The sequence below is a fragment of the Jaminaea rosea genome, assembly GCF_003144245.1.
Source record: "Jaminaea rosea strain MCA 5214 unplaced genomic scaffold BDZ90scaffold_14, whole genome shotgun sequence".
NCBI classification, from domain to species: domain Eukaryota; kingdom Fungi; phylum Basidiomycota; class Exobasidiomycetes; order Microstromatales; genus Jaminaea; species Jaminaea rosea.
In genome coordinates this window covers 131,483-157,214 of record NW_020289988.1, presented here as the reverse complement: position 1 = coordinate 157,214, position 25,732 = coordinate 131,483, and the positions used below count along the sequence as shown (strand labels likewise).

Below are 25,732 nucleotides of genomic sequence, written 5' to 3'. Positions count from 1 at the left end.
GGCGCACGGCCTCGCGCTCGCCACTCTCGACCTGATGCGCATTCTCGAGACGGTGCAGCGCGATCTGTACGGGGCTGCGACAGCACTCAACTTCCCCACGGTCGCTTCTGCTCAAGCTATCATCCAGCCGCTGGAGCAGCAGCTAGAGGAATGGTGCAAGAGCAGCCGCAGCATCATTGCGCAGGGCGAGACGCCCTTTACTCGTCGGATGGCTGCCTCGGTCATCAGCCTGCTTCACCTTGTCCAGCTGCAGCTCTACTCCTTCCCTCTGCGGCTCGAGGCAACTCTCACTACCAGCGGCATCTTTCCCATCACATTTGGGTCTGCGAATCTCAAGGCCCTGGTGGGGTCCATCGAGTCGTCCTTGCACCTCGTGCGAAGGGGCAGCAGCTCGCCGGCGGCCAGCAATCGAGTTGCCGCACTCACGCAGGCAATCAGCAAGCTCCATCCTGCTACGACGCCGATGACCTTTGACATCTTCCTCGCCGATCGTGGCGCCATCTTTTTACGCTTCCTGAGCATGGCTTGGGCAGGATGGTGCGACGGGGAAGGGGTCTTCAACTTCGTGCCGCAGGGCCAACAGGCAGAAACGACGCCCGAGCAGCCTGCTCAGCCTACTCAGTTGCCGGCTACCGAAGGCTTTGCCGAGCGCCGAGGCTCCGTAGCCAACAGCGGTGCGCTGGCTGGCGCTAGCAAGAAGAGGGCTCCTGCCCCTCTGGCTCTCGGCCAGTCGAAGCCTACCTCCAGCACTAGTCACCTGCCTGTCATCAACACAGCCATGGTGATGGAGTCGCTCGGCCTGCCCATGACGCCTGCGCATCGCCTCTTCTCCGAGTTGGTCACCTCGACGTCGAGAGTAGCCACGCCGCTTGCACAGGACTGGACCAGCCTGCTCGAGCAGATGAATGGGGAAGCCGACGACAGTGCAGCCATTCACGTACCCGAGATCCAGGTAGACACCGCGAAAGCGGAGGACCATTCGGCCTCGGCAGACACTACGCAGTCCAGTGATGATATTAGCAATCTCCTAGGGTTGGGCTTCGACCTTCAATACCCCCTGACGTCGCCTTGCGTCACTACCTCCTTCAATTTCCAGCCTTCCACCCCGCATGGCTTCTCAGCCTTTCCCCGCAGCATTGGCGAGTACAGCGCAAACATCATGCCTGGCCCGTCGTCCCAGCATCAGCATCAGCATCAACATTCGACCTCGATGTCCTCATCCTCTGCGACCTCCTCTGCCATCCAGTCTCCCTCCGCCACGTCCACCTGGACCAGTTGGGACTCGATGATCCTGACTTCGGCAGCAGAGGAAGGCCAGAAGCCGACTGACCAGACCGAGGGCGCGATGGACACTCTTCACTGATCTCCATGCTCCAACATGCTTCTCTTCTCACTCTTGTATGAACAATGACCTTCTTGAATGCGAGCCAATTCTTGATCTTCGTGGCGCGAAGTGTGAGCGCGGAATTGCCGGGAGCCAACGCAGACCAGCGCCTCCACTCGTCGAGTCCCAGGCGTACGGCCGAACGCGTCTTGTCTCTCTTTTCTACCTTTGAATCCTCACCCTCAGAAGCTCGCATGCTTACCGCATCTGCTGCTCCAAGACATTTTCGCTCGCTCCTCACCACATCCGCTCGAGCTTTCCCCCTCCGTTCAACCCATCTTGCCGCGCCATCAGCTCGCATCTGTCCCGCCTTCACCCTGCCTAGAATGGCGTCCACCAGCTCCGTCCCGTCTAGCATGAAGGCTATCCTGATCAAGGACGGCAAAGGCCCGTCGGAGAATCTCTACTTGTCAGACCATGATGTCCCTCAGCCAGGCGCGGACGAGGTCTTGGTCAAGGTGAAAGCCTTTGGTCTCAACCGCATGGACAGCATGCAACGCCAAGGCAAGTACCCACTGCCTCCTTCGGCCCCTAAGGATATCATGGGCGTCGAATTTTCTGGTCTCGTCGCTACAAGCAACAGCTCCAAATTTAAAGAAGGAGAGGAGGTGTTTGGCCTGGTGACTGGAGGAGCGTACGCAGAATACGTCAAAGGTCCGGCTAACATGCTGTTGCACAAGCCGAAGACGCTCAGCCACGAGCAGGCAGCCGCCATCCCCGAAGTATGGCTGACAGCGTTCCAAGCCTTGCGTGTCATCACAAACATCCAGAAGGGAGAAGACGTCCTAATTCACGCTGGCGCCTCGGGAGTGGGTCTCGCGGCCATCCAACTCGCCAAACGCTTCGGAGCGCGGGGCATCTACGTGACCGCAGGCAGTGAAGAGAAGATTGCAGCGTGCAAGAAGATGGGCGCGACAGAGGGCTTCAATTATAAGGCTGGCTCTTGGGCAGAGGGGCTTGAGAAGGCCACGGGAGGTGAAGGAGTAGACGTGGTGGTCGACTTCATTGGCGCGCCCTACCTGGAGGACAATGTCAAGTCGCTCAAGAAAGACGGACGTCTCGTCTTCCTAGCATTCATGGGCGGGGCGATCCAACAAAACTTCAATTTGGCGCAACTCCTCTTCAAACGTCTTCGCCTGGAGGGCACGACGCTCCGCTCGCGTAGTCTGGAGTACCAGAGTGACCTGGTTCAGGGCTTCTTGGAGACAGGCATGTTGGAGGAGATTGCCCGCGAGGAGAATGACAAGGATGGGCCGCACCCCATCATCATCCATGATGTGCTGCCTTGGGATAAGATCAAGGAGGCGCACGATATGATGGAGGCGAATAAGAATACCGGAAAGATCGTGATGGTGATCCCCTGATATGACTTGGGACGGCAAGCGATCTCTCTTTCGTAATGTTACAAGCTATCTATACATGCCACAGCGTGAGGGCTGCGTGCTCTTTGTCTTCATCTTCTCGGCATCCTCACGCCTGACTGCAATGAGGCTACAGAGCCCTTGACTGCTCGTATCAGGCCTTGAGGCCCACCTGTGCGAAACTCCTAGCAGAGAGAAGAGCGAGGTGGGGAAGAAGTGAGATCATGAAGGGCATACGAATCTCGTTCTCACTCCTCGCACTGACCTCCCACCACAACGTAAAGTGATCGCGCATGGCCGCCGTGACAAGAAGCGAAAGGACGACGATGACGTAGAGGGTGACGATGGTCTGGTCCTTGCCCGAGTCCCGCTCTGGTAGATGAATGAATGCGCATCAGCATCGTCGCGCGATGGATCTTCTCTCATGAGCTCCTCGCCCTCTCGCACACTCACGAAAACACCTCGCCCACACTTCACCCTCCCATCCCGTCCCCGTATCAGCATTCGGATTCTCGAGGGTTGCTCCCTTGCACCCCTCGAGGTTGGAGTCGATGCAGAACTGGCGTGTGCAGGTCGTACATGGGTTGGCAGGGTCGACGGGCTTGTACAGAGGGAGGATTGTCGTGTTCGTCGTGAAGCAGGTGCATTTGCAGCTGGGCGGTGGAGTGAGCGGCAACGTGAGAAGGGAGTTTGCGCAGCCTCACTGCCTCGCCGACGTAACTCACAGATAGGGAGCAGATGCCGAGGCGGTGCTAGCGAGTAGTGACCCCACGATGAGTAGTGTCAGGACAGCCACCGCATATAAGCTGGTCCCTCTGGCCATGGTCGAAGATGGAACGAGGCTAAGATGTCAAGGCTGTACGTTGTGTTGGATGCAGACTTTCGGCGCTTTCGGCTGATCCGCACAAGCCTGACTCGCAGCGCTGCCGTCGACTGTCTGGCCGCTCCGCCGGACCGACTCGACTCCACTCGAGGTCGAGGCGGCGCGGCGGAAGACATCAACCAACCAACGTTGGCTCAGCGGGGCAGCCGTTGAAGCCATCACTTGCGACTTTTCTTTTCCACTCGTCGTAGTCTCGACCAAAAGAGCTCCTCTCAGCGCCGACGACGTTGCCATGTCGTCCTCTCCTCCCCCCTCATCATCCTCTCGCTCCCTCGCAACGACGTCGTCTTCATCAGCATCGCCCTATTTGATCCATTCTGGACTTCAGACGCCTCAAGTGACGACGACCCACTCGCACGCACAGAGCTACTTCGAGCACAGCGCCGTAGGTAACAGCTCCTCGAACGCCATCACTAGCGCTCGCCGTGGCAGCAGAGACTCGGATGCAACCACTCAGGGCATCTCCCCGTCAAGATCACGACGACGGCGCCCTCGTCAACGTAAGGCTCCCTCTCACCGCGGACCTCGAGGCGCAGCTGAGCCAGAATCGGGAGAGTCGGACCATGAAGGGGATGATGACGACCGAGTCACACAGCAAAAGGAGGCGCAATACCATCAGCCGCCCCCTCTTCATCGCGCAGCATCCTCGAGCAGCTCAACCAGCAATGGAACCTCAGCCACGAGCGCGAGTACCAGCAGCCAAGGCGACTACGATGCCGACGATGGTGATGACGAGGACAAGGTGCGCTCCCTTACCCGCCAGCTCGCAGAGACGGCCGTCGGCGTGCGCGAGATGTCCAAACAGCTAGGACGGGCCCGCGTCAAGTCGACGATCAACTCGGTCCTCATCATCACGAAAGCGCGGGACAACAATCTCATCAAGCTAACCCGCGAGTTGGCATTGTGGCTTATGCTGACTCCACGCAATGGCAGCGATCGCGGCGTCATCGTCTATGTGGACTCACAGCTGCGTAACAGCAAGCGCTTCGATGCCGAGGGAATGCAGCGCTGTCATCCCGAATTGTTCGCCAGCTCCAACAATAGTACCAGCCCGTCCCGCTCCTCGCCGGATGCCCCAGCAGCCTCGACCTCCTCTTCATCAACACAGAGCGGTCGTCTTCGCTACTGGACAGCGGACATGTGCTCGCGCTCCCCTCACCTCTTTGATTTTGTCGTCACTCTTGGAGGAGATGGGACCGTCCTCTTCTGCTCGTGGCTGTTCCAACGCATCGTACCTCCCGTGATGCCATTTGCGCTGGGATCGCTGGGCTTTTTGACCAACTTTGACTTCTCGGACTATCAATCAGTCATGAAGTCTGCTTTGGAGCAAGGGATTCGCGTCAACTTGCGAATGCGGTTCACGGCGACGGTGTACCGAGCCACCCTCCCCTCGGAAAATACAAGGAGGGATAGGCAGAGGCGTCGCGCAATCAAGAGTGGGAGGACGGGAGAGATTATCATGCGGAATGTTCGCGAGGGCGGATGGGAGCGCATCGAGCGACCAGGTGGAATGGCCTGTGGCCCTCAAGAAGACGAAGACAGCGGGGGCCCATCGACGGCACCGCCCAAGAAGGATCGCGAGGTCATGTGCTTCTCGACACGACCCGTTGAGACGTTTGAAGTCCTGAATGATCTCGTCGTCGATCGCGGGCCCTCACCTTACGTCTCTTTGCTGGAAGTATTCGGCGACGAGCATCACATGACTACAGCGCAAGCCGACGGGCTGTGCATCTCCACTCCCACAGGCTCCACCGCCTACTCTCTCTCGGCAGGCGGCTCGTTGGTCCACCCCGAAATCCCGGCGATCTTGATCACGCCTATTTGCCCTCACACCCTCTCCTTCCGTCCTATGCTTCTTCCAGACTCGATGGAGTTGAGGATCGCCGTGCCGTACAACTCGCGCTCCACCGCCTGGGCATCCTTTGATGGGCGTGGAAGGGTCGAATTAAGGCAAGGAGACCACATCAAGGTCACTGCGTCACGCTACCCATTCCCGACCATCTGCAACCAAACACAAAGCACCGACTGGTTTGAGAGCATCTCGCGCACACTGAAGTGGAACGAAAGGCAGAGGCAGAAGAGCTTCGTTGTCCTGGAGGAGGACCGGGAGCAGCCTGCCGCCAACACTGTGAGCTCGGATGCCGCCCCTGTGGCCTCATCGAAGAAGGGCCGCTCCTCCTCGTCACCAAGCGCCAAAGCCAAGCAAGAGTCAGGTCAAGACAAGAGTCGTGCCGGCGAGACGGAGGCGCTACGAGAGTGGCGACGCAGAGAGGAGGGACGAATCAACAAGATTGCAGATCACGACGGGGACAAGCCTGAGATGATAGACATAGGCAAAGACGAGGAGGCTGCTCAGCATATGTCGCCTACCGAGCGGAGTGAGCGCAGAGCGGTGCAGGCTAGCGCGGAACGTACTGAGGGCGGCAGAGGGGTGTTGATGGATCACCTGAGTGGACCGGCGAAGGCGGACGCGATTAACGCCGCAGATGGGCGTAGTGGCGACGATGATGACGATGATGACGAAGACAGTGACGAGGAGCCGGAGGATGAGGCTTTCGATATCGACGATACGAGCACAGCCGCTACTCGGGCGCCTTCGCCTCAACAGCAGGCAGGTGGCTCCTCTTCGTCGGTGGGACAGAGCATGGATGCTGCAGCGCTGCCTTCCGCTCTTGCGATGACTCGTCGCTTCTCCTCCGGGCAAGCGAAGAGCGGTGCTTCCACTCCCAACGCTGGCTCCAACAGTGCCTCCAACAATTCCGGACATCACCATCATCACCACTCTCACCACCACCATCGTGCGCATAGCCACAGCCATCATCACAATCACGGCCACTCGGCTCCGGTATCACATCGTCCCTCTTTCGACCACCTTTCTATGCTCGCACCTTTCACCGCGAGAGACGGGTCGAGAATCGAGTTCGACGATGACTCGCCGGCACATTCCCGACGCGAGTCGAGCAACGGTGGCAGCGCTGCTGTTGCCAATACTGGCGAATCCGCCTCAACGGCGGCGCAAGGGGTGCACAGTCGTTCTGCTCGGTCCCAGCAGCAGCCGCAGCAGCCTCAACAATCGTCCTCGTCCCTACTCAATTCCCCAGACAGGTTCAGCGCCGCAGGACCTCCTGCCCCGCCGTGCGCCCTCTCGGGTCGCCATATGGCCAACGCAGATTTCAGATTAGACGATGCTGCTCCAGCTAGCAAAGCGAAGTCGAAAGAGAAGGCAAGAAGCAGCGGGACCGGCGAGGCGGGAGGAGGGAGCGTGGGCGAGGGCGGAAGTGTGACAACACCCACCCCAACGACCCCTTCGGAGATGTCCGGCGCTTTACAGCGGGCAGAGGCTGCAGTCAAGGGTGCGGTGAAAGTATTGGATAGGCCCATCGAGCCGAGTGGTAGCGGAGGCGTTCCTGCAGCTTCACTATCCTCTACGCCTCAGGACAGGATGCAAGCTGGCTCGCCGACTCAGGAGCTGGCAGACGCACGAGCCCGCATCGCTGAGCTGGAGGAGGAAGCCAGGATGCTTCGTGGCGAGGCTACTGGCGGTGCGGAGGGGCGGCGAGCTGGCGGAAGGGCGAAGAGTGGGAGCTCATCACAGCGTCGGGGCAGAGGGGAGAAACGTCGCTCCGGCAATGAGGCCACTAGCAAGAGCACGGAGGGTCAGCAGGGCGGAGAGGCTGCAAGCGGTAGTGGAGGAGGCGGGACGGCACTCGTCGTGTACGGCGAGGATAGCAGTAGTGATAGCGGGAGCGATACATCTAATGGAGAATGAGGGCCGTTGATGTAGAGGACTCATAGGCAGGCAGCACGCTGGCCCAGCATCATAGGCGTACTTTAATCGTCAACGACATTTTCACTGTATCGTAGCGTGATATTCATCTCCTCTTTCGCCATGCTCACACCTGCGGGATGGCTGCCCCATCTGCCCTCAAGTCACTCCCTGCAACCCAAGCATGCCTTCCGTCCTTCTTCCCTGGCTGTGGGTACATCCTCTGGATTACCTGACCCCTCCCGAAGACACCGCGTCCCCACCCTGTCACTAGATCAACATCATGACCCATCCCCCTGAGCGTCTCGACGACCTTTGCATCAATTCCCTCCTCGAGACTGACAGTCGTCTTCTCGCCCTTCCCCTCTGGCCCACCAAAGTCCTTCTTCTTCTCATTATCAGGCATGCCCGGGCCGATACAGATGCGCGGCGCATCGAGCGCTGATTGGACGTTGTAACCGCGGAGTACGTTCAGGAGGACTTGAAGCTGGCCTTGTGGTTGATTCCAGCCGCCCATTACGCCGTAAGAGAGGTGGAGGTCGCCGGTGGATGCCCAGGTTGTCAGAGCGGGAATGATCGTGTGGTATGGGCGCTTTGAGGGGGCAACGCAATTTGGATGGCCCTCGGACAGGATGAAGCCACTGTGGGTGCAAGAATCGGTAGCGGCGTGAGAAAGGCGGAGAGCAGTGGACAATGGCTTCGCTCGGTACTCACGCTCCTCTGTTCTGCAGCGTGAAGCCGCAGCCCCTGGGTACAGCGCATGTTCCGAAGCCCGCGTCTGTGCGGGCGAAGGCGGAGGGGCGTAGCGTCAGCTATGCGCATTCTTCATCTGCTGGATCTCTCGCCGCACGTACAATTCGAGTTGATGAAGCTACATGCGTTTCCCTCTTTATCGACCACAGAGAAATAGACGGTATCACTACTGCTTGTCGGGTGCCCCCGCTCAATCTCGCTGGCCTTCTTTGGGTCGAAGATCTTCGCTCTCTTGGCTAGGTACTCCTTACTCAACAACTCCTTGACGGGAACGTGGACATGCTGTTCATCCGCAACGTACCACATTGTGTCCGCAAAAGCCAAGCGCAAAGCCTCGATGATCGGGTGCAGGTACTCGGCACTGTTGTGGTCCACTGTTGACAAGGGTGGGATTGTGCCGGACTCCTGTAGGGAGTCCAGTATGCCTAGGGCGATAAGCGCTGTCAAGCCTTGTCCATTGGGCGGGCACTCATGCAGCGTCACACCTCCCGTGTCTTTCTTGGTGCCAGAGGTGTACGTGTACGAGATGGGCTTGACCTCCTCGGATCCCACTCTGCCGTGCTCCTCGAGGTCCTCCATCGTCATAAAGCCTCCCTTGCTCTTGTGCAGCTCCACAATGGCCTCTGCTACGCGCCCCTTGTAGAAGCCATCCTTTCCCTTTGCAGCCAAGTCGCGGAAAGTCTGGGCAAGGTGGGGCATGCTCATTACCTCGCCTGGGAGAGGAGCTTTGCCGTCTAGCAGCATCTCCCCACCCGAAGGGCTGGCATCGCGGATTTGGCCCTCCTGACGCTGCCAAGCGTGGGAAACAATCTCGTGCACTGGGTAGCCATTCTCTGCCAGGTCAATCGCAGGGGCGAGGACCTGCTTCAGGTCCACCTTGCCACTGCCCAGCTTCTCAACCGCGTCGACCCACAACGCCGGTGCTCCGGGCACCGTCGCAGCATGAATGCTGAGCAAAGGGATGTTCTGTCCCTCGATACCTGCTGCACGTAGTTTGTCCAACGTCATGGCTTTCGGCGTACGCCCTGAGCCATTGAAAGCTCGAATCCCCTTGGTCTTGGCATCATAGTAGAGACAGAAGGCATCACCGCCGATGCCGGTGCTGCATGGCTCGGTCACATTGAGCGCGGCAGCCATCGCGACTGCGGCGTCGGCTGCGTTACCGCCCTGGTCGAGGATGCGAACGCCTGACTGCGAGGCCAAGGGTTGAGCTGAAGCTGCGATACCCTTGATGGACATTACCTGGGAGCGACGAGAAGGGTAATGGGTGAAGGTGGGGTGGAGGCCCTGCTCCCCCAGCTGAGAGGGATGAAGGGAGTGGGCATCGCTTGGTGGCTGCCAGGAGGACATTGCGATGTGGATCAAGGGAGCGAGATGAGAAGGAGGGAAAGGGAGAAGAAGAAGAAGTCAGTGAGCGCTATCGCGGCCCTGAAGCAAGGAACCCCCGCACTCAAGGCGATGCAGGGCCCACCCCGCTGCCCGCCGCCCGCTTCCTCCTGGTCCGTCATTGCCGAGTGCCGGCCAATTGCATGAGTTGGGACGGACAGGCTGGGCGGTCCGACGACAACGCCGCCTCGTGGTTCCGTTCCGACTTTGTCGACAAGATGATGACTCTGCGCCCGCTTGGGATTCTGCAGGCCGAGGCAGCGAGCGACATTCAGTCGACGTTGAGAAGATCGTCCCGAACAACCAACCACTAATCAAGAGCGAGCCACCAACGCATAGGCATTAGCTACATCGCTTCGCGCCTACTCACTACTGCATCGCCCTACGCAGTAGCCCTTCCCTTCTCTTTCTTCCTCCTCAACACGCCCCCAAACCTCTCGCCCGCCATGCGCTACTACGAAAAGACGCTGCCGGACGTAGACGAGGTCGTCATGTGCCAGGTCCGCCAAATAGCAGAGATGGGAGCCTACGTCAAGCTCCTCGAATACGACAATGCCGAGGGGATGATCTTGCTTTCCGAGCTGAGCAGAAGGCGTATTAGGTCGATCCAGAAGTTGATCAGGGTAGGGAGGAACGAGGTCGTTGTAGTGTTGAGGGTAGACAAGGAGAAGGGCTACATCGACCTGTCAAAGCGAAGAGTCTCGGCAGATGATGTCATCAAGTGCGAAGAGCGATACAACAAGTCGAAGGTGCGTCACGAATGCCGACGAGCAACCCACTCCACCGCATCTTACAAGCTGACTCTTGATCTTGAACCCTCTCGCCGCTCACAGGCCGTCCACTCGATCCTCGCACACGTAGCAGGCAAGATCTCAACGGGAGAGCTCTCCGCAGGCGCAGGTGCCGTATCAGAGCAAGGCGAGGCAAAGCTCCTCGAACTCTATCAGCAAATCGCATGGCCCCTCGACAAGAAGTTCGGCCACTCCTACGATGCATTCAAGCTTGCCGTCAGCGAGAGCGACGCAGTATTCGGCATCCCTGAGATCAAGGATAAGTTGGACCCGCTCGTCTTGAAGGAGCTGCAGGCCAATATTGCGCGACGATTGACACCGCAACCCGTCAAGATCCGTTCGGATGTTGAAGTCACTTGCTTCGGTTACCAGGGGATTGACGCAATTCGTCGAGCGTTGGGTAAGGCAGAGGAGCACTCCACCGAGCTCGTCCCCATCCGAGTCAAGCTCGTCGCACCGCCCCTCTATGTTCTGGTCAGCCATTCGACGGACAAGGTGGCGGCCATTGCCCGCATGGAAGAGGCGCTCAAGGCTGTCGAGGCTGAGATCAAGGGGGACGGAGGGCAGGTCAATGTCAAGATGATGCCAAAGACGGTCAGTGAGACGGAGGACAAGGAGCTGGAGCGATTGTTGGAGAGGATGGGTGAGGAGAACGCAGAGGTGGCAGGTGATGATGATGACTCTGAGGGGGAGGCATGAGCCTGAACTTCAGGACAAAGCATGTGCGGGAACAAAGGTACAGAGTTAGAGATGTACTGTCCTCTCCGCGAAAAGCAACCATCATTGGCTACTGCACTTGCACGGTGTGAACGCGTGTATTGCAATGTGCGTTGTGATAGCGAGGGGATATGGGTACAAGTTGGATTGTACAAGGGTAACGGCGATGCGGTGTCAAGCCTATTAGTATGTCATGCTACGTGGGCGAGCCAGCTGGGCTCCATGCTTCCTGTATTCTCTTCTCTCGCCCCAATCAGCAGCGTGTTGGACGCCGTGATCGCGGACTTTCAATGCTCTGTCCTCTCACTTCTTCTCGCTCTCCTCTGCCTTTCTGAGCGCCCTCTCAAACATCTCTACTAAACCCTTCGTCTCCTCCAATCCTGTGGACACCCTGACCAAACTAGCCTCGACACCAAACTGCTTCGCCCAGTCCAGCTCATAGTAGTGCGCGAGCAGCGTGTAAGGGCTAGCCAGCGTGAAATTGGTGCCCAGACTCGGCCCTTTAGCGCAGCATAGGGCGTCGTAGAATGCTTGCGAGGCAGAGAGCGTGGTGAAAATGACGGAGAAGAGGCCTCCGAAGCCGCCCTGTTGCTCTTTCTGCTCCTCAGCGTCGCGAGGGTAAGGAAGAGCAATCTTGCGGCGACAAGCGTCGTAGTGAGAGCGTGTCTCGAATTTGGGATAGTAGACCCCCTTCAATACTGGGCTGCTATTGAGCCGGGCGTGTAGCATGCTCGCGAGAGCCTCGGCATTTGCATCTATTCGCTGCACGCGACGGGCAAAGTCGCGGGAGTTGCGCTCCATGAAGACCTGCAGGAGCGGGGCCAAGGGTAAGTGGGAGGTCGAGGGTGAGGGAGCTGACCCTCTCGCTGATGGAATAGCGTGACACTCACCGCGTCCACACCCCAGTAATTGTCCTCGTACTCCCCTCCAGCTCCTCCTTGACCGAGCAGCACCTGCCTCACCTCCTCCGCATGTCTCCCTTTCGGGTTCACGACCATCGACCCACCCATCACATTCGCGTCCCCACTGAAGACCTTGGTCAAGCTGCTGACAACCATGTCGGCATACGGCAGAACCTCTACATTCAAGAAGTTGCCAATCGTCTCGTCCACCACGACGAGGAAGTCGTACTTATCCGCCAAACGACGAATGCGGGGCAGGTCAGGGGAGCGAAGCAGCGGGTTCGAGGGAAATTCGCAAAAGAGGGCGAGAATACGAGACTCGCCTGAGGAGCTTTGAGCTTGCAGGAGGGCCTCAAATTCGTCCAGCTCAGCATCGTTGCCCTTGCCGTAGAAGTGACATCCCGGACCCCACTTTTGTAGAATCTTCAACGTGTCCGTGTAAGGAAAACCAAAGCAAACGCTCTTGCCCGCCGAGTCGCCACGCCATCTGAGGGCAGTCTGATGCGCGTGGAAGATTGCGGACATGCCCGAGGGGAAGAGGAAGACGTCGGACTCGCTCAGAGCTGTACCTGAGCGCATCGTTGGGCCAACATCGCCCAAGGAAGGGAGGTCAGAACGGTCGCTCAGCAAGGTCCCCGCGATTCGACGGCGCAGAGCGGCCTTGGCTAGCGGGGCAGAGCTGGCGGGCAAGTTTCGGCCGTAGCGTTCTTCGAGGTAACTGGATTGATCCGACGCCATGAGCTCGGCATCAGGGTCTGCGGCATCTGCCATTCGTACCGGCGGTACAGAGGAGGCTGCGGAGGAGCTCGTGGGCGGAGCAGTCGTCGTGACCGAGGGAGTGGCGGTGCCGGGTGTGGTGGACCCTGATGCAGGTGCTGCGCGTGAGTAGTGGCGATTCTTTGAGTATCGCCTGTGCACTGGTTCGGCGGTCGAAGGTGGGGTGAGGATGGTCGAAGAGGAGGGAGAGTCGTCCGATGAGCCATTTGTTGCGGTAGGCGTTGCAGGTCCATCGTCGGCGCCCAGTCTCCCCGTCTCCTCGAGGATGTTGAGGCAATGCTCCGCCAGTCGACTACTGATTCCATCACCCGTGTGCTGCCAATATGACTTGGCAAGTGACCCCGCTGAGGCCGGGAAGAGGACGACGAAGAGCTGCACTGGTGCGGCAGCTAGCGACTGCTCCGCTGAGCCACTCGCTACGCTTGCAGAGGGGAGAACGAGGCTGAATTGAACGACTCTCACCGCAAGAGCCGGGCCGTCGGGGTGTTGCTGGGCATGCTGCGCACGCATGAAGGAGCGACATCGGTCTGCTACGCGCGACGAGGGGAAGAGGTAGCACGCTTCTGGCTCTTGGTCAGCCTGGCCTGGGGTACCAAACTTGCGGAGGAGGACAGAGGCGAGCTGTGCGAGGGGGTGGGTCAGTGACACGTTTCAGCTGCGGTACGATGCAAGATCTCAGTCTGCTCACCTTCTGTATGCTCTTGTGAACAAAGAATCGGGGATATCCAATCTGCATAACATCTCCTAATCTTCCTTCCTCGTAGTCGACATTATCCTGCCATTTGGGCAGGCTGACCGAGACCGCATGCGCCATATTGGCTGGAATGGCAGTCCCAACGGAGAAGTCGTAGCCGCTAGGACCCACGAGAGAGGGGTCAGCGGGAGGTAGAGTGGCAGTGGACATGCTGGCGGGGTGATGGAGGGGGAGGAAGAAGTGGAAGAAGGGTCGAGCTGCGAGCCGCGAGCTGCGAGCTGACTCGCGGACTCGGACGAGCTGCAGCCGATTCCGGGAGGCCGAGCGGGGAAGCTCTCAACCACGTGGAGCGGAAGAGGCGAGTCGAGGAGCAAAAGTCGCCCGAGGCGCAGCTTGACTTCGCACCTTCGCATCTCACGATCAACATCCTCTCCGCGAGCATGGACGCTCGACGAGGGGCCTATATCGCCTTTCATGCAGCCATGAGGCCAACGATCGCTGGTTCTGCCCCACCAGCCCGGCGCAGTATGGCCACAACATCGGCGGCTGCTTCTTCCTCCTTCGCGCCTCGCCCTTGTTCCTCATCCTCTTCCTCGTCGCCGCTTGTCACAGGCGAGCTCAGCGCGCTTCTCTTCGACTACTTCAAGCAAAAGCAGCAACGGCAAGAGCAGGAACAAGCAAACGAGTTTGCGTCGCTGCCTGCGCCTTTCAGCGTACCACCAACTCCTGTTGCGGCGCCGGGAGCGGCAGAGGGCATCGAGGTTGCGTCTCCCCCTTATACTCGCCAGCGCCGCTTCTCCGCCATCGCATCAATAGATCGCGCCCTCCACCGCGGGGACGTCCGGCATCTCATCAAATGTCTCCGCACATATGATGCCACTGCAAAAGTGTCACGCAGCTCGCTGCTCCCCTCCCGATCGTCTAGCTTCAGCAACCAAGTCCCCTCGGCGGACGACCTCGTCCGGTGGACCTATCAGGTACGAGACCTTCTCAAAAGCGGCGGCATCCAGTCAAGGGCCCCGATCTCGTCCGGTCATTCAAGCGCGATGAGCTGTGCCTCCACTTGCACCGATGCAGCCACACTAGCATCTTTCGCCCTAGCCAACATCTTTGACGCCCACCACGCGCTGGGCTACGCTCCCGAGGAAGGAATGATCTCTGTACTACTTTCAGTGCTAGCGCACAGCATGTTCTCCGTCAGAGACTACGACGAAGTTGTGCAACTGGCATTCCAAGCGTATCGGGAGGGCCAGGTAGGAGAGAGAGAGGAGCTACCGCGAGCCATGCTTTCGGCCGCCATTGTAGGGTACGGACGACTGGGCTCGCCAGGCTCGGGCGAGTGGCTACTAGCTAGGTGTGCCCATGCTTGCGCCAAAGGGGAGCCTCTACAGCACGCTGCGCTAGATTTGCCGCTTGACGGCGGCTGGACGAGGGACCATGCAATCTGGTGCGCATTGGTGCGGAGCCGATGCTTGGCGGGGGACATGGCCGGCGCACAGAGGTGGTTGGGACTCTATCGTGACATCTATCATGATGGGTCACTTCCGCTGGAGGCGAGACCGGGCAAGCTGCACGACAAGGTCTACCTGACGCTCATGGTCGGCTTTCTGCAAGCTGAGCCGGCGGTGAGATGCGACGAGGCGGAAGTGCACGCAACCAGAGTCCAGCGCCGTGGACTCGACGTGGAGACGGAGCGTAACGTCCGTTCTATCGTGGCCACCATGCGGAGCGACAGTGTACGCCCCTCCACGGCGATGCTCAACTTCCTGATCGGCTTCGAGAGAAGATGCGAGCCTGCAGCCTCGTCAGTCGCCTCCCATCGGATTTGCACGCTTGCACGACTGGTAGAAGAGGGCAAGCAGCCCCGCGCAAATCAGTGGGACGGTCACAAGTTTCAGACAGCATTCGAAGACCTTGGCGTCGACGCAGCAAGCTCACCGTCGCAGGACAAGCACACCCTGCGGTGGCTTCTCACCTCCCTTGCCCAGTTACACAATCGTGCTTTATGGAAAAAGAGAGTCGAGGAGGCTTCTCACTCCGACTCGCCATCAGGAGCAGCAGGCACGGGACGCTACTACCCCGCGCCCACGCCCAGACCTACCCGCTACCTGCGCTCCGCGACTACCCTGCGCTCGGCATTCTGGGCAGCCCTACGCTGCGCTCATTCCGCCCAGGACTTGGCCACAGCCCTGTTCGTGCTGAGCAGCTACAAGGTCTGGGGATATGGGCACGTGCTTGACGTCTTGCCGGATGCGGAGAACGGCGAGCAGCAGCAGCTGGCACCGGGCCATATAAGCGAAGCAGAAGTGAGGCAATACCTTACTGCGCAAGGATATGCTGCCGCCCGAATCGATCTCAATTCTTCGCCATCCACCAAGAAGACAGCAATTCAACGCCTTCTCGAAGAAGCCTTGCTCGAACGCCTCGAGCTCTCTCTCGACTCTGCGCTCCCTCCATCGGTGCAAAGGAGGAGAACGCAGGAAAGAAAGGAGGCTCTGGCGGCTGCGCTGTCCCAGGTCGAGGACGAGCTGATCCACGCGAGGAAGAAGAGTAAGGAGAGAAGAAGGGAGAGGAGGAGGGTCGAGAGGCAAGCGAGACAGACGAGGTAGATCGAGGAAGAAGCGGATGGAAGCGCAGCGTGATAGCAAGCTAAAGGCCCTCTACCCGCCCTGAGAAGCTGTCAGCTTTTGCGTCGAACCCATGGGAGTTCACATCAATGTAGCATATTTGAACGATCCTTTGAAGACGGACGACAGATGGGCAGCGCTTGGCCCCCTTTGTTGATTTTGGCGGAGGTCCGTGCGTCTCGCACACTTCGATTTGACCTCGAGATTGCCAACGATGAGGGTGACCGCGAGCGCATGTACCTTGGAGAGTGCAAGCTCACGCCAGCTCAGCTCAGCTCAGCTCTTTCTCCTCGCCCCCACAAGCACACTCCTCGACACCTCCTCTTTTGCAGGCGCAGCATCGCCTTGGAATCATTATGGCACCCACAATCACCCACAAGCAGGTCGTGGCAGCTGCAGCTACAATTGCTCTTTTCCACTTTCGGTCTGTAGATTCAGCTACTACTGTGTGGCCATCCGCCACATCAAATCCCGTCTCGACCTCTGCCTGCCCTTTTGACCTCACGCCGGCTCTGCTGAACCACTTTCGCGAAGCTTGTGCCCTCCCATCTCGCCCTGCTGTATTGTACGCCAAATGAGGCGAGAGGACCTGCCCGGAGGTCCCACCCCTCAACTTCCTCGCTCCTCTGCGAAATTGCTCATGCTCCACCGCTCCTGGCCTCTCTTGCAAAGGTCAGCGCCCTAGATCGGTCCAATGAACCGGTTCGCGTGCCGCCTCAGCCTTGGGCAGCCCTCGCATCACATGGGCTGCTTCTGTACCGTACAGTGGCAATATTCGGACTTTCATCAATCCTGCTAGCCTCGCCCGCTACCGCAGGTATGATCGCTGATCGTGTTCATCGCAATCTTGACACCGGCAGCGAGATTTTGACTTTTACTTTCATCCCCCAAGCGCCATGTTTGTCGCAGTTTCAGTTCAGCTTCTCTTTTTGTTCATCTGTGCAACGCAAGTCGACGCCGATACAGGTCTCAAGGTCTTCATCGGTGTGTGCCCCACGCTTGCGCTATCTGTACTTCACCTGCATCTCTCACTGTTGCCGCTCCTCTTCTGCTCGTAGGCACATGTTATCAGTCGAGTCAAACCTGTCACGGCTCAGACTCCGCTCCAGTATACGCCTCCCGATACCCTGGAAATTGGTTGGTGAACTGTCAGAGCTTCAAGCCATACTGGGACCTCTCGGGCGTCTGTCTTCAAGACAATTGCTTTCAGGAGTGTGCCTCTGTCAACGCAGTACCTGGTCAATGCGTAGGCACAAAGAAAAGGCTGCGTCGGTGCCTTGCAAAGCCACGGAAGCCTGTGATCTCTCATTGACATTGTCGCCCTCGTCTTCCTCACAGGCTGCCTCGTCTTCATGTGATGCGCTTGCACGTCCTGAATGCCACGTACAGCAGGCTATGGTCCCGTCCGACCCTCGTACAGTACCTGGCTGTTACTCGTCGTCCACCTCTACATCTTGTCTCTTTGCTTCCTCAGCTTTCCGCGGCCTCGCTCGGCCTATCTCGTGCTCAATAGCTGGCACATTTGGACATCGATGGGCCTCTTCTTCGCTTCTGTCCCGCACGCTCAGACGATGGACTCTCACTGTACTACACTAACACATGCTTATGCATCGTGGGTGTTACTGCAAAAGGCGAGATGGTGAATTGAAAGCCCCTCTTTGACAAAAGTCTCTCAGCAGCGCTGGACTAGCCCGCCTGTGCCGCATCGCTCAGCTCAAAACTCCTGTGCCAGGCGAGAAGGAGGAGTCAGCGGGAGGGAGAAGCTAGCCTACGGTACCATGACCATGAGTCTCACGTAAATGACGCAGACTGTTGGACAGAAAAGTTGAGATGCATCAGCGTATCATTCCGTCACGTCTCCACATTCCCTTGCGAAGATTCACGAGGCTGGATACCCCTGACGTCGTCTGCGTTGATGCACTCTCCAGCGCTAGGGGCTCGGTGGAAGTACCTGCACTTAGTCTTGCAGTCGCGGTTGCCGCACACTGCCTTCATGGGGAAGAGAGTTTTGTAAGAGGCGCAGTCTACGTCGATAGAAGTAGACCCATTGGAAGGTCCGTTGATTCCAACTTGAATGTCCGCAGTACACTGATGGTAAAAGCAGAGGCCTGTCAGCGGGCCTTTCTCTCCTGTGGGGATAGTGTCAGCGTTGTCATTACTGACATCTTTGACCCCCACAGAGCAAGACCTGCGTGCGATGAGCCGAAGTGCGTTAGGCACAGCTCGAGCAAAGATTGTACTTATGCTTCTCACCCCAAGAGCTTCTCATCTGCCTCGTCTCCCCTGACACCGCAGCAGAGCACCGCAGCGAGAGCAGCGAGCTTGATAAACGGTTTCAGGAGCATCATAGTAGTGGATTATACTTGAGGGAGGGCTAAGGGATTTTCGGGAGGTCACAATTGATTGATGATGATCTCCTTGTCCGCACGAAGCTCTACAGTACCTCAAGTGTGAAGCACGACATTCGGCGGCGCAGGGCAATTGTCGAAACTCCGGTGGGCATGAGGGTCGGCCGCAGGGGCCAATAAATTGCTGACGACTGCCTCGTGCCCTCTATAGCCACTTCGCAAGCGGCGATAATTCCGAGATGGATGGAAGTAAGGTATGTGGCGTTGCTTGCACATGGCATCCCGGAACAAGAGGCAAGATTCTTCGCCAATGGCACATTCGTCGAGCATCACGCTCAGAAAGGCTGAACAGTCGCTTTTCATCATCGCACACCGCCCACATCAATCTGCCTGATGTGTTCTTCACACCTTTCTACGCATGTCCGCGGCTACTTTAGCTGTCACACTGGCTTTGGTCAGGTCATGCGCAATCGCAATGATACTGTAGACTCGCAGTGAGAGCTCGATGGTCAACGGTGCCTGACCGCAGCTGGGCTGGGCGTCGCCTGTCTGTCCATGACCGCACTAAGCACATTGCTTGCCATGCCACCTCGTCTGTTGATCAGAGCTCTCATGTCGCCTCTTTCTCGCTGATCCGTGAAAGCCCCCCTTGCCCGTATACTCCAGTACCCCCTCAATGGCTCAGGCCGCAATGACACAGCCTGAGGGAGCGTGAATGGTCAGTCGTGCCAGAACATAGATGTCACCTCGCCCAAACCCACCGATGGTCGCGTCCACGGGCCACGTGAAGCGGAGACAGTTGCCTTTACCGTGGCTGGCGTTGGCGCATATCTGGCAAGCATGATCTTGGCAAATCTTGGAGATGAAGACGTTGGTGTGGAAGTTGTAGCACGGGAGATAGATTGGGCTGGCTCCCTCACTGGGGCCGTCGATGGGCTTGGCGTCGCTCGCGAGGCAGGCGCTTGCGGGTAAGGAGTGATGTAGGCGGAGGTTCAGCGTCTTCTCGCCCTTGCCTGTCTGCTTTCTCACTTGTCGCCAGGACGGGGTGAACACGATCCGAGATAGGTGATCAGCGGTGGGTCAAAGGGAAGGCAGGTAACAGTGGACAGCAAAAGGGCAACCGCCAAAGCGGCCGTGTGGTGGCAGGCACGGCTGAAGAACAACATGGTGGCGATGGAGGGAAAGGGGTGAGAGGACAGGCGCCAACAGACCGATGTCAATACGACGATACGTTCGCCCCAGCTCTCCGGCACCGCAATGCCGCTCATAAGGAGCAATCTCACCGGGTACAGCAAGTGCATCGTGGGAGGATTGCGGCTGTGCTGTGTTACGTGGGAAGGCGTCGACTGTGCTGTAGCACAACCAAATCCCAGGCAGCACACACAGAAGAGGCACTTCAATGCCGTCAAGTTTCAGGCGCCCACTTTGGCACCGAAACACATTCGAGGCTTCATCGTGATCACAGGCATACGCAGGAGTCACTTTGACCAAGTCAGAGCAAGTCGAGAATACTGGCTGCAGCGAGCCTCGCGCAATGAAAGCAGAGGATGGTGAAGATGGCTTCTTTCTGTGGCAAAGGCATGACTCTAGCAGGCGAGCGATGAGCAGAGATGTGTTAAGACCGGGTCAAGTGTTAAAGGCCGTGTCGACTACAAAGGTCAGAGTGTAGTCATCTTCGACTGCGTCACCCACGCTTCCTTGTGCCCTTGCTTTCTACGCCATAATGACACACTCTGAGGGCAAATGTAGAGGGTCCACCTGTCAGTGACCATCTCACCAGCGAATGACTTCATCACGTACGTACTGATCTGGGCAAGCAACGGATTGGTGAAGTAGACGCACTCTCCAGCCCCACGGTCAAAGCTGGTGCACTTGCTGCAGCCTATTTCCAGGCAAAGGGCCTTGATGGGAAACTTCGTCCGAAACTCCTTGCAATCTGTGTCGGTGTTGGTGGACCCGTTCTTGATGCCTACGACCATGGTGGTGGCATGCTTACAGGTACTATTCACGGTGAGGCGACGCGCTTGTTCAGCACATTTGCCTCGCAGGAAGCCAGTATCTGAAAGCGAGAACGTACTAACACATCAGCGTTTGTCGACGAGCAGTCTCCAATATGATAGGTCTGAGCAGAACAAGTGTGTGTCCAGCTCACGGCAAGAGCAAGGGATAGGGCAAAGATGGTGCGATGGAAGTTGTTAGCAAGCATGGTCAAGATGCGATGTTCAGGCGCAAGAAGAAAAGATGGAGACATCGAGCTGCTCAGATCGACCCGGCCGACCCTCTGCCCAGATTTCCCCTATTTGTACGTCTCGAGATGAAGCGCCCACGATCACGTCACGACAAAGCGGACCGTAGACCGGACATTGGCGTCGGCAGAGTCCTTTTGCGCCTAGTGGGGAAAGAACTTCCGGATCGACGACATATCGCGAGGACAGAAGGCAGACAGACGTTTTGAGCTCTGGCCACAACGCTTGCGTATGACTGCGCTGCAACGTTTGACCGCATACAGTCTGGCAAGGAGTGCCGGGGCAGCCGCAGTACGGTACAGGCGGGACGGATGACGGCAGCTGCTGTGACCGCATGCCCAAAGGTGATGACGTGCACGGCCATGAAACGATGGCGAGACTGAGATTGTGAGGTGGCATCGGAAATGTTCAAAGCAATGGTTGGACGGCCCGCTCAATCGGCCCACCTGACCGAGGCACTTTCGAGCCACACGCGTGCAGGCGAGAACCTGCGGCATCTCATTTGTGCGGCGGCGGCCCGTGCATCGAAAATTGCCGAAAGCTCAGCCGACGGTCGCTATCATCAGCCACGCCTCTTGAAAGATATGACAAGCCGATGAGATTTGGTACACAGCTCGCACAGAATGACAATGTCCTACACGACGAGCGCGAAATGGTACCAATCACGCATACGGCGCCGCTTGATTGGAAGCAAGACAAGCAGGCAGTGTCACACGCGGCGAGCAGCTTTGACCCGGACCTTCTGGCGATGCGACGTTGCTTACGCTGCCGTGAAAACACACTCTGCCAAGTTTGAACGAAAGTATGGGCGTCAGCTACTACCTACGCTGGCAAGGAATTCCTGCATTGCAACCCACTGATGTCATGATTCAGGGGATACTTGAAGTGGACGCACTGCCCAGGGGCTGCGGTGATGTCGGCGCATTTCCCAACGCAGCCTGGGTCCTCACAGATTTTGGTGATGGGCCGCTGAATCAAGAAGTTGAGGCATGGCAATTTAGTGTTGGCAGCAGCTCCTTTATTACCGACGACCACCGTAGCGTTGCATGCAGCCTTGCAAGAGCTGGTGTTGCGGGCGAAAGGCGACATCAGCAGTAAATCAGATTGTCGGCTGAAATGGTGGCTCACTAATCGTTGGGCTGGCTGCTACAAAAACCGATGTTGAAGGTCTGAGCAGACGCAGAGGGGGCCCACGCCGTGGTGAGGATAACGGCTGCGGCGAGGAGGACGCGGTGAAGGTTCTTGGCGAGCATTTCGAAAGTTGGCAAAGCGAAGTGATAAATCGAACGACAAGATGTAAGATGGTCGGAGTACATCTCCAGAAGGCTCTCAAAGCCCTTTGTGCGTAATTCGACGGCACGACGGCCCGCTGCGCACCTGGCATTACGAGGCGGCAGATACCACGCCGCATCACGGAGCGAGGGCTTCACCTTTATTGCCGCGCCGGCGTGCGTCAAATCCTTTCCTCACTGGCCCGCATTGCCATCACGGCTGGCGGATGCATATCAGGGAGCTGAGGTAAAGCGCAAGATCAGAGCCAGCCGGGCCGGCTTTCAGCGAAAGTACATACTGTCGCGGTGCCAGCTCCCGAGCCCGCGACCCACAAAAACGCCGAATCAAAGTCGGCCATGGACGCTTCTTACCGCAGTGCCATCACGCGCAGCCTACTCCTCCCTTAGCTATTTGCACGCGCGGGCAAGAGCAACGAGCTGTTGATGGTCGGCCAAACCTCCGAGCGTGAGAGGTTTGTCTCGCTCTGAAGGTCGCCTCAGGAGTAAATTGGCTATACAACATCGAGATAAGCCGGTGCAGCGCCCAGTCAGCATACTACCTTCCGTACTTCTTTCATTCACGCTGAGTCTGCCATGATGTTCTTCTCAAGGATCGCCTTCATCCTTTCAATTGCCATTGTCCTCCTAGCCATCACTTGGCTGCCAGCATCGTCCACTCTCACCTATGGAGAGGTAGGGACTTGCTCTCCCACGAAAGGCGATACGTGAGTTTCATCTGTAGCTCCGGGGCTACAAGGCATGCTGACCGCGCCCCTCACGCCCGCCAGCACCTGTATCAATGCGACTGAAGCTATGCCTGTCTTCGGCTACCGGGCTCCTGGAGCCGTACGCACTGATCGTGACTGCTTCGCATTCAAGCCCCAATACCGGATGGCAAAAGTCTGCGAGGATAAGCTCTGCAAAGGACGCTGCAAGAAAACCAATTTGGGGCGTGGTTCGTGCCTTCGCTTCTCTGACCGCGCTGATGCCAACATTCGTGAGTTCGCAGCGAGTGTTGCGCTTCGCTGCTGACGCACCATACGGCACCTACGCAGAGTGCGTCGTGATGGCGTGAGTGAAGCGAGCAGGACTGTTTGTAATTCGAGAACGTGCGGACAATGACAGATCTGCCAATTGCTGTGTGATTGAGTGCCACAGACTCGAGATGCCATTACAGGAGACCTACAGCCTCAGCATCGCCGGTCCCCGGCTCACCGGGTCACTGCTCTCTGCCCTGTCCAGTAGCCAGCTCTCCTCCTCGGAATCAGATGTTACGATGCACTCTGCGAGCCATACAGGAGCGATGATGTCAGTCGCAGAAACCTGCCGGCCATCACTCGCGCAACTACTAACTGATGGGAAGGCCGGGCGTCTTGAACCAAAAGCAATCTCCAACGTCAAGGTCGGCGTCATCGCACTTGGAGCACGCTGTATCTTCACAGATGTGAGAGATGGGCACGTTGGTCCAGAAGGAGTAGACATAACCTTGCATTACCACCTGGCCCGAAGCGGGGCCAATGGCGTTGACAGTCTCCTCTTCGCTCAAGCAGCGTCTTGGAGTCGGCGGGTTGAGCTCGATGAGATGCAGGCGATGCGCGGGACGTAGGCGGAGTGGACTCACTGATCGGTTGGGTTCGTGTAGCCAACGCCAACAAACCTGTTGCCCCCAGCTGAGGACTGAGGAGCAAGCGTGAGCGCAACGGCGATGAAGACGGCGACGAGCATGATCATGTGAGAAGGGAGATCTTAGCGTGGCAGCATGGAGCGCAAGTACTGCTTGAGAAATGGCAAACGTCGAAATGACTTGACCGACGGACGTGCGCTGCATTGCCGCCCTCGGCCTGCCCTGTGGCCCATCACTTGAGCCACGTACGATGAGTCCACCCGCCGCTCATGCGGACAGCAGGGCAAGGCCGGGAGGAAGAAGACCGATTGTCTGGCAGGGGTCCAACGTTGAATGTGGATATCAACTGAAGGTTGAGGTGACGACAATGAGCGAAGAATGCGGAGCCGAGCTCGCTGTTGTGGCTAGTGATACAAGAGAGGCGTAGGAGCCTTGATGATGGGCAAAGCCGGATATGGAAAGGGCAGTCAGGCCCTGAGACCGTCTTGACAGGCGCATGCGAATCAGAAGGCGCCTTTGCCGCCTCTCCGCGCTTGCTTGGCCTTGGCCATGTCGGCGGCAGAGGTAGGTCGGACAGGCGCAGGGATAGGAGTTGAGGAGGACGCAGGCACGGCAACGACTGCGGATCCTACGGCGGGCGTGGACATAGTAGCGCCGGTGGACGACCGCTTTGCAGGGATCACGTTGGGCGGTGGAACTGGATCTGCTCTCGAGGCGGGGGCAGTAGTTGATGTCGAAGCTGTGGCTGCAATTGAGGCTGGAACGGCGGTGGAGGTGGACGAGACAGACGCTTGATGGCTCGGAGCTCGAAGAGGAGCGCTCTTGACCATCTCTTCCTCCTCGTCCTCCGTCTCGCTGTCGTCTACTTCGCCGGCTACAGCGCTTTTCGGTGCGGCGGGCGTAATGGCGTGGGATCGCATCGCTGCCTCAGGCTGGTCCGTCGCAGGCGCAGACGGAGCCAGCGTCGTAGGCTTCGCTGGCTGTTGTCTGGAGCTCAGATCATCCCCCATCATCCCCTCCTCCTCGTCGCCGTCATCATCGGTCTCTTGCCAGAAGTCAGCCGCCTGCATGGGTGCACCCTTTGCTGTCACCTTCTTTCCACCTGCCGATCTACTCGCTTCCGGGCTGTGACTGGACTTCTCTCCCCTTTTCTTCTTCTCCTTGTCCCGCTGCGCCTTTTCGACGCGGTACTGCTCCTTGAGCTCTTCCTGCGTTTCGCGAGGAATGAGCGAGTCGAAGCGATGGATCGAGGAGGGGAGGTTGGTCCAGTGCTATGGGCGCAAAGAGGAGAAAGATCAGCAAGACGAGTCGAATCCCCACTGATAGCCACGCCTTTCACCTTGCTATTGATCCCGAGCGCGGAATGAAGGTCTGTCTTGGCCGCTCGCGAGTACTGGCAGTGATGGCGCAACATGATCCTCGCAATCTCCGTCGATGCCGCCTCGTCCCATACATCCTCATAGAAGAGGCTGATCAGTTGCTCGCCATTCTTGCGATGATCCGCGCAGTCTACTTTGACGGTGTGGACATTGGCGCTCTTGCACTGCGAAAGGGGCCCATCGATGATGGAGTAGGCCAATGTACGAAACCCGTAGTCGACCCACTTGTCATCCTTGAACATCAGCCACTTGCCCGTGAGTAACCCACCCTCATCCGCCCAGCGCGGCAACGAAGCGCCAAAGTCGTCGATGAGGACCTTCTTCCTCTGACCTTTGCTCATTCCCTGCTTTCTGTTCTGGCGTTGAGGAATCTTGTCGTTGTCCTCGATCGCCTGGCAAGAAGTGCTCAGCTCCGCGAAGGCGTGGTGTGCTTGAGCGAGGGCGAACTTCATATCATTGTCTGAGCGAGACGATGACTGACGCTTGTATGGAATAGTGACCCAGATGTGTCTGCTGCCGCCGCGTGAAGTGGTCGTCGAAGGCAGATGGGCTTCGAGAAAGTCGCTCAAGCCATCGGCGTTGCCGGGTGAGGATGGCTTCCAGACGAAGGGAGCATTCGGTGCTGGCGTTGACTCGGCGCGGTATTGGGCGAGAAGGTCGTCTGCACTTTTCGCTGGCGCAACAGCTGTGGATGCGCTGCCAGACGCCATCGTGGCTTTCTTTGAAGGGATGGAAAGAGTGATCAAGTGGAGTCGCGACTCGCTCCACCCGCGTCTCGTCTCCGTCGTTTGAGATTTCGCTCTCCGCCCGTCCAACTCTGAGT

The 25,732-nt window shown here is 58.1% G+C and overlaps 13 protein-coding genes across 13 annotated transcripts; 6 read left to right on the top strand and 7 right to left on the bottom strand.

Moving 5' to 3' along the window:
* Positions 1-1,559: 1,559 nt before the first annotated feature.
* On the top strand, positions 1,560-3,227 carry BDZ90DRAFT_233964 (quinone oxidoreductase putative). The gene is made up of 3 exons (XM_025506841.1): positions 1,560-2,930; positions 3,011-3,117; positions 3,199-3,227. Exon 1 carries the CDS (start codon positions 1,579-1,581, stop codon positions 2,746-2,748), a length of 1,170 nt encoding a protein of 389 aa, XP_025360133.1. The 5' UTR covers positions 1,560-1,578; the 3' UTR covers positions 2,749-2,930; positions 3,011-3,117; positions 3,199-3,227.
* Positions 2,838-3,568, bottom strand: BDZ90DRAFT_262168 (hypothetical protein; the record flags this gene model as incomplete). Its single annotated transcript, XM_025508455.1, has 4 exons — positions 2,838-2,930; positions 3,011-3,117; positions 3,199-3,398; positions 3,471-3,568. The coding sequence occupies 4 exons, from the start codon at positions 3,566-3,568 to the stop codon at positions 2,838-2,840; spliced, it is 498 nt and encodes a 165-aa protein (XP_025360132.1).
* Positions 3,569-3,704: 136 nt separating this feature from the next.
* BDZ90DRAFT_233963 (ATP-NAD kinase) lies at positions 3,705-7,516 on the top strand. The gene has a single exon (XM_025506840.1). It carries the CDS (start codon positions 3,861-3,863, stop codon positions 7,395-7,397), a length of 3,537 nt encoding a protein of 1,178 aa, XP_025360131.1. The 5' UTR covers positions 3,705-3,860; the 3' UTR covers positions 7,398-7,516.
* Positions 7,347-9,585, bottom strand: BDZ90DRAFT_233962 (gamma-glutamyltranspeptidase). Its single transcript, XM_025506839.1, has 3 exons — positions 8,249-9,585; positions 8,109-8,172; positions 7,347-8,035 (listed from the first exon to the last, which is right to left on the bottom strand). The coding sequence occupies exons 1-3, from the start codon at positions 9,495-9,497 to the stop codon at positions 7,522-7,524; spliced, it is 1,827 nt and encodes a 608-aa protein (XP_025360130.1). The 5' UTR covers positions 9,498-9,585; the 3' UTR covers positions 7,347-7,521.
* A 249-nt stretch (positions 9,586-9,834) lies between these two features.
* BDZ90DRAFT_233961 (hypothetical protein) lies at positions 9,835-11,439 on the top strand. Its single transcript, XM_025506838.1, has 2 exons — positions 9,835-10,282; positions 10,367-11,439. Exons 1-2 carry the CDS (start codon positions 9,980-9,982, stop codon positions 11,021-11,023), a joined length of 960 nt encoding a protein of 319 aa, XP_025360129.1. The 5' UTR covers positions 9,835-9,979; the 3' UTR covers positions 11,024-11,439.
* BDZ90DRAFT_233960 (PLP-dependent transferase) lies at positions 11,124-13,655 on the bottom strand. The gene is made up of 3 exons (XM_025506837.1): positions 13,409-13,655; positions 11,932-13,341; positions 11,124-11,848 (listed from the first exon to the last, which is right to left on the bottom strand). Exons 1-3 carry the CDS (start codon positions 13,622-13,624, stop codon positions 11,345-11,347), a joined length of 2,130 nt encoding a protein of 709 aa, XP_025360128.1. The 5' UTR covers positions 13,625-13,655; the 3' UTR covers positions 11,124-11,344.
* A 156-nt stretch (positions 13,656-13,811) lies between these two features.
* Positions 13,812-16,168, top strand: BDZ90DRAFT_67161 (hypothetical protein). Its single transcript, XM_025509768.1, has one exon. The coding sequence runs from the start codon at positions 13,855-13,857 to the stop codon at positions 16,021-16,023; it is 2,169 nt and encodes a 722-aa protein (XP_025360127.1). The 5' UTR covers positions 13,812-13,854; the 3' UTR covers positions 16,024-16,168.
* A 1,041-nt stretch (positions 16,169-17,209) lies between these two features.
* BDZ90DRAFT_233959 (hypothetical protein) lies at positions 17,210-17,644 on the top strand. Its single transcript, XM_025506836.1, has one exon. It carries the CDS (start codon positions 17,437-17,439, stop codon positions 17,635-17,637), a length of 201 nt encoding a protein of 66 aa, XP_025360126.1. The 5' UTR covers positions 17,210-17,436; the 3' UTR covers positions 17,638-17,644.
* Positions 17,645-19,070: 1,426 nt separating this feature from the next.
* Positions 19,071-20,368, bottom strand: BDZ90DRAFT_262161 (hypothetical protein; the record flags this gene model as incomplete). Its single annotated transcript, XM_025508454.1, has 3 exons — positions 19,071-19,090; positions 19,151-19,350; positions 20,190-20,368. The coding sequence occupies 3 exons, from the start codon at positions 20,366-20,368 to the stop codon at positions 19,071-19,073; spliced, it is 399 nt and encodes a 132-aa protein (XP_025360125.1).
* A 1,027-nt stretch (positions 20,369-21,395) lies between these two features.
* BDZ90DRAFT_262160 (hypothetical protein) lies at positions 21,396-21,888 on the bottom strand (the record flags this gene model as incomplete). Its single annotated transcript, XM_025508453.1, has 3 exons — positions 21,396-21,418; positions 21,493-21,698; positions 21,764-21,888. 3 exons carry the CDS (start codon positions 21,886-21,888, stop codon positions 21,396-21,398), a joined length of 354 nt encoding a protein of 117 aa, XP_025360124.1.
* Positions 21,889-22,503: 615 nt separating this feature from the next.
* On the top strand, positions 22,504-22,981 carry BDZ90DRAFT_262159 (hypothetical protein; the record flags this gene model as incomplete). The annotated part of the gene is made up of 3 exons (XM_025508452.1): positions 22,504-22,631; positions 22,695-22,903; positions 22,962-22,981. The coding sequence occupies 3 exons, from the start codon at positions 22,504-22,506 to the stop codon at positions 22,979-22,981; spliced, it is 357 nt and encodes a 118-aa protein (XP_025360123.1).
* Positions 22,982-23,088: 107 nt separating this feature from the next.
* On the bottom strand, positions 23,089-23,631 carry BDZ90DRAFT_262158 (hypothetical protein; the record flags this gene model as incomplete). The annotated part of the gene is made up of 3 exons (XM_025508451.1): positions 23,089-23,189; positions 23,260-23,459; positions 23,528-23,631. The coding sequence occupies 3 exons, from the start codon at positions 23,629-23,631 to the stop codon at positions 23,089-23,091; spliced, it is 405 nt and encodes a 134-aa protein (XP_025360122.1).
* Positions 23,632-24,471: 840 nt separating this feature from the next.
* On the bottom strand, positions 24,472-25,657 carry BDZ90DRAFT_67107 (hypothetical protein). Its single transcript, XM_025509767.1, has one exon. It carries the CDS (start codon positions 25,617-25,619, stop codon positions 24,618-24,620), a length of 1,002 nt encoding a protein of 333 aa, XP_025360121.1. The 5' UTR covers positions 25,620-25,657; the 3' UTR covers positions 24,472-24,617.
* Between the last annotated feature and the right edge of the window lie 75 nt (positions 25,658-25,732).

Excerpts from the sequence above, each read along its gene's own strand:
- BDZ90DRAFT_233964 (XM_025506841.1), top strand. The coding sequence starts at position 1,579 with ATGCTTACCGCATCTGCTGCTCCAAGACATTTTCGCTCGCTCCTCACC.
- BDZ90DRAFT_233963 (XM_025506840.1), top strand. The coding sequence starts at position 3,861 with ATGTCGTCCTCTCCTCCCCCCTCATCATCCTCTCGCTCCCTCGCAACG.
- BDZ90DRAFT_233962 (XM_025506839.1), bottom strand. The coding sequence starts at position 9,497 with ATGTCCTCCTGGCAGCCACCAAGCGATGCCCACTCCCTTCATCCCTCT. Across the intron at positions 8,173-8,248 it reads TAGCTTCATCAACTCGAATT|ACGCGGGCTTCGGAACATGC; the intron begins GTACGTGCGGCG and ends TCGCCCGCACAG. Across the intron at positions 8,036-8,108 it reads ACGCTGCAGAACAGAGGAGC|TGGCTTCATCCTGTCCGAGG; the intron begins GTGAGTACCGAG and ends TTGCACCCACAG.
- BDZ90DRAFT_233961 (XM_025506838.1), top strand. The coding sequence starts at position 9,980 with ATGCGCTACTACGAAAAGACGCTGCCGGACGTAGACGAGGTCGTCATG. Across the intron at positions 10,283-10,366 it reads AGCGATACAACAAGTCGAAG|GCCGTCCACTCGATCCTCGC; the intron begins GTGCGTCACGAA and ends CGCCGCTCACAG.
- BDZ90DRAFT_233960 (XM_025506837.1), bottom strand. The coding sequence starts at position 13,624 with ATGTCCACTGCCACTCTACCTCCCGCTGACCCCTCTCTCGTGGGTCCT. Across the intron at positions 13,342-13,408 it reads TTCACAAGAGCATACAGAAG|CTCGCCTCTGTCCTCCTCCG; the intron begins GTGAGCAGACTG and ends CCCCTCGCACAG. Across the intron at positions 11,849-11,931 it reads ATTACTGGGGTGTGGACGCG|GTCTTCATGGAGCGCAACTC; the intron begins GTGAGTGTCACG and ends CCGCTCCTGCAG.
- BDZ90DRAFT_67161 (XM_025509768.1), top strand. The coding sequence starts at position 13,855 with ATGGACGCTCGACGAGGGGCCTATATCGCCTTTCATGCAGCCATGAGG.
- BDZ90DRAFT_233959 (XM_025506836.1), top strand. The coding sequence starts at position 17,437 with ATGGTCCCGTCCGACCCTCGTACAGTACCTGGCTGTTACTCGTCGTCC.
- BDZ90DRAFT_67107 (XM_025509767.1), bottom strand. The coding sequence starts at position 25,619 with ATGGCGTCTGGCAGCGCATCCACAGCTGTTGCGCCAGCGAAAAGTGCA.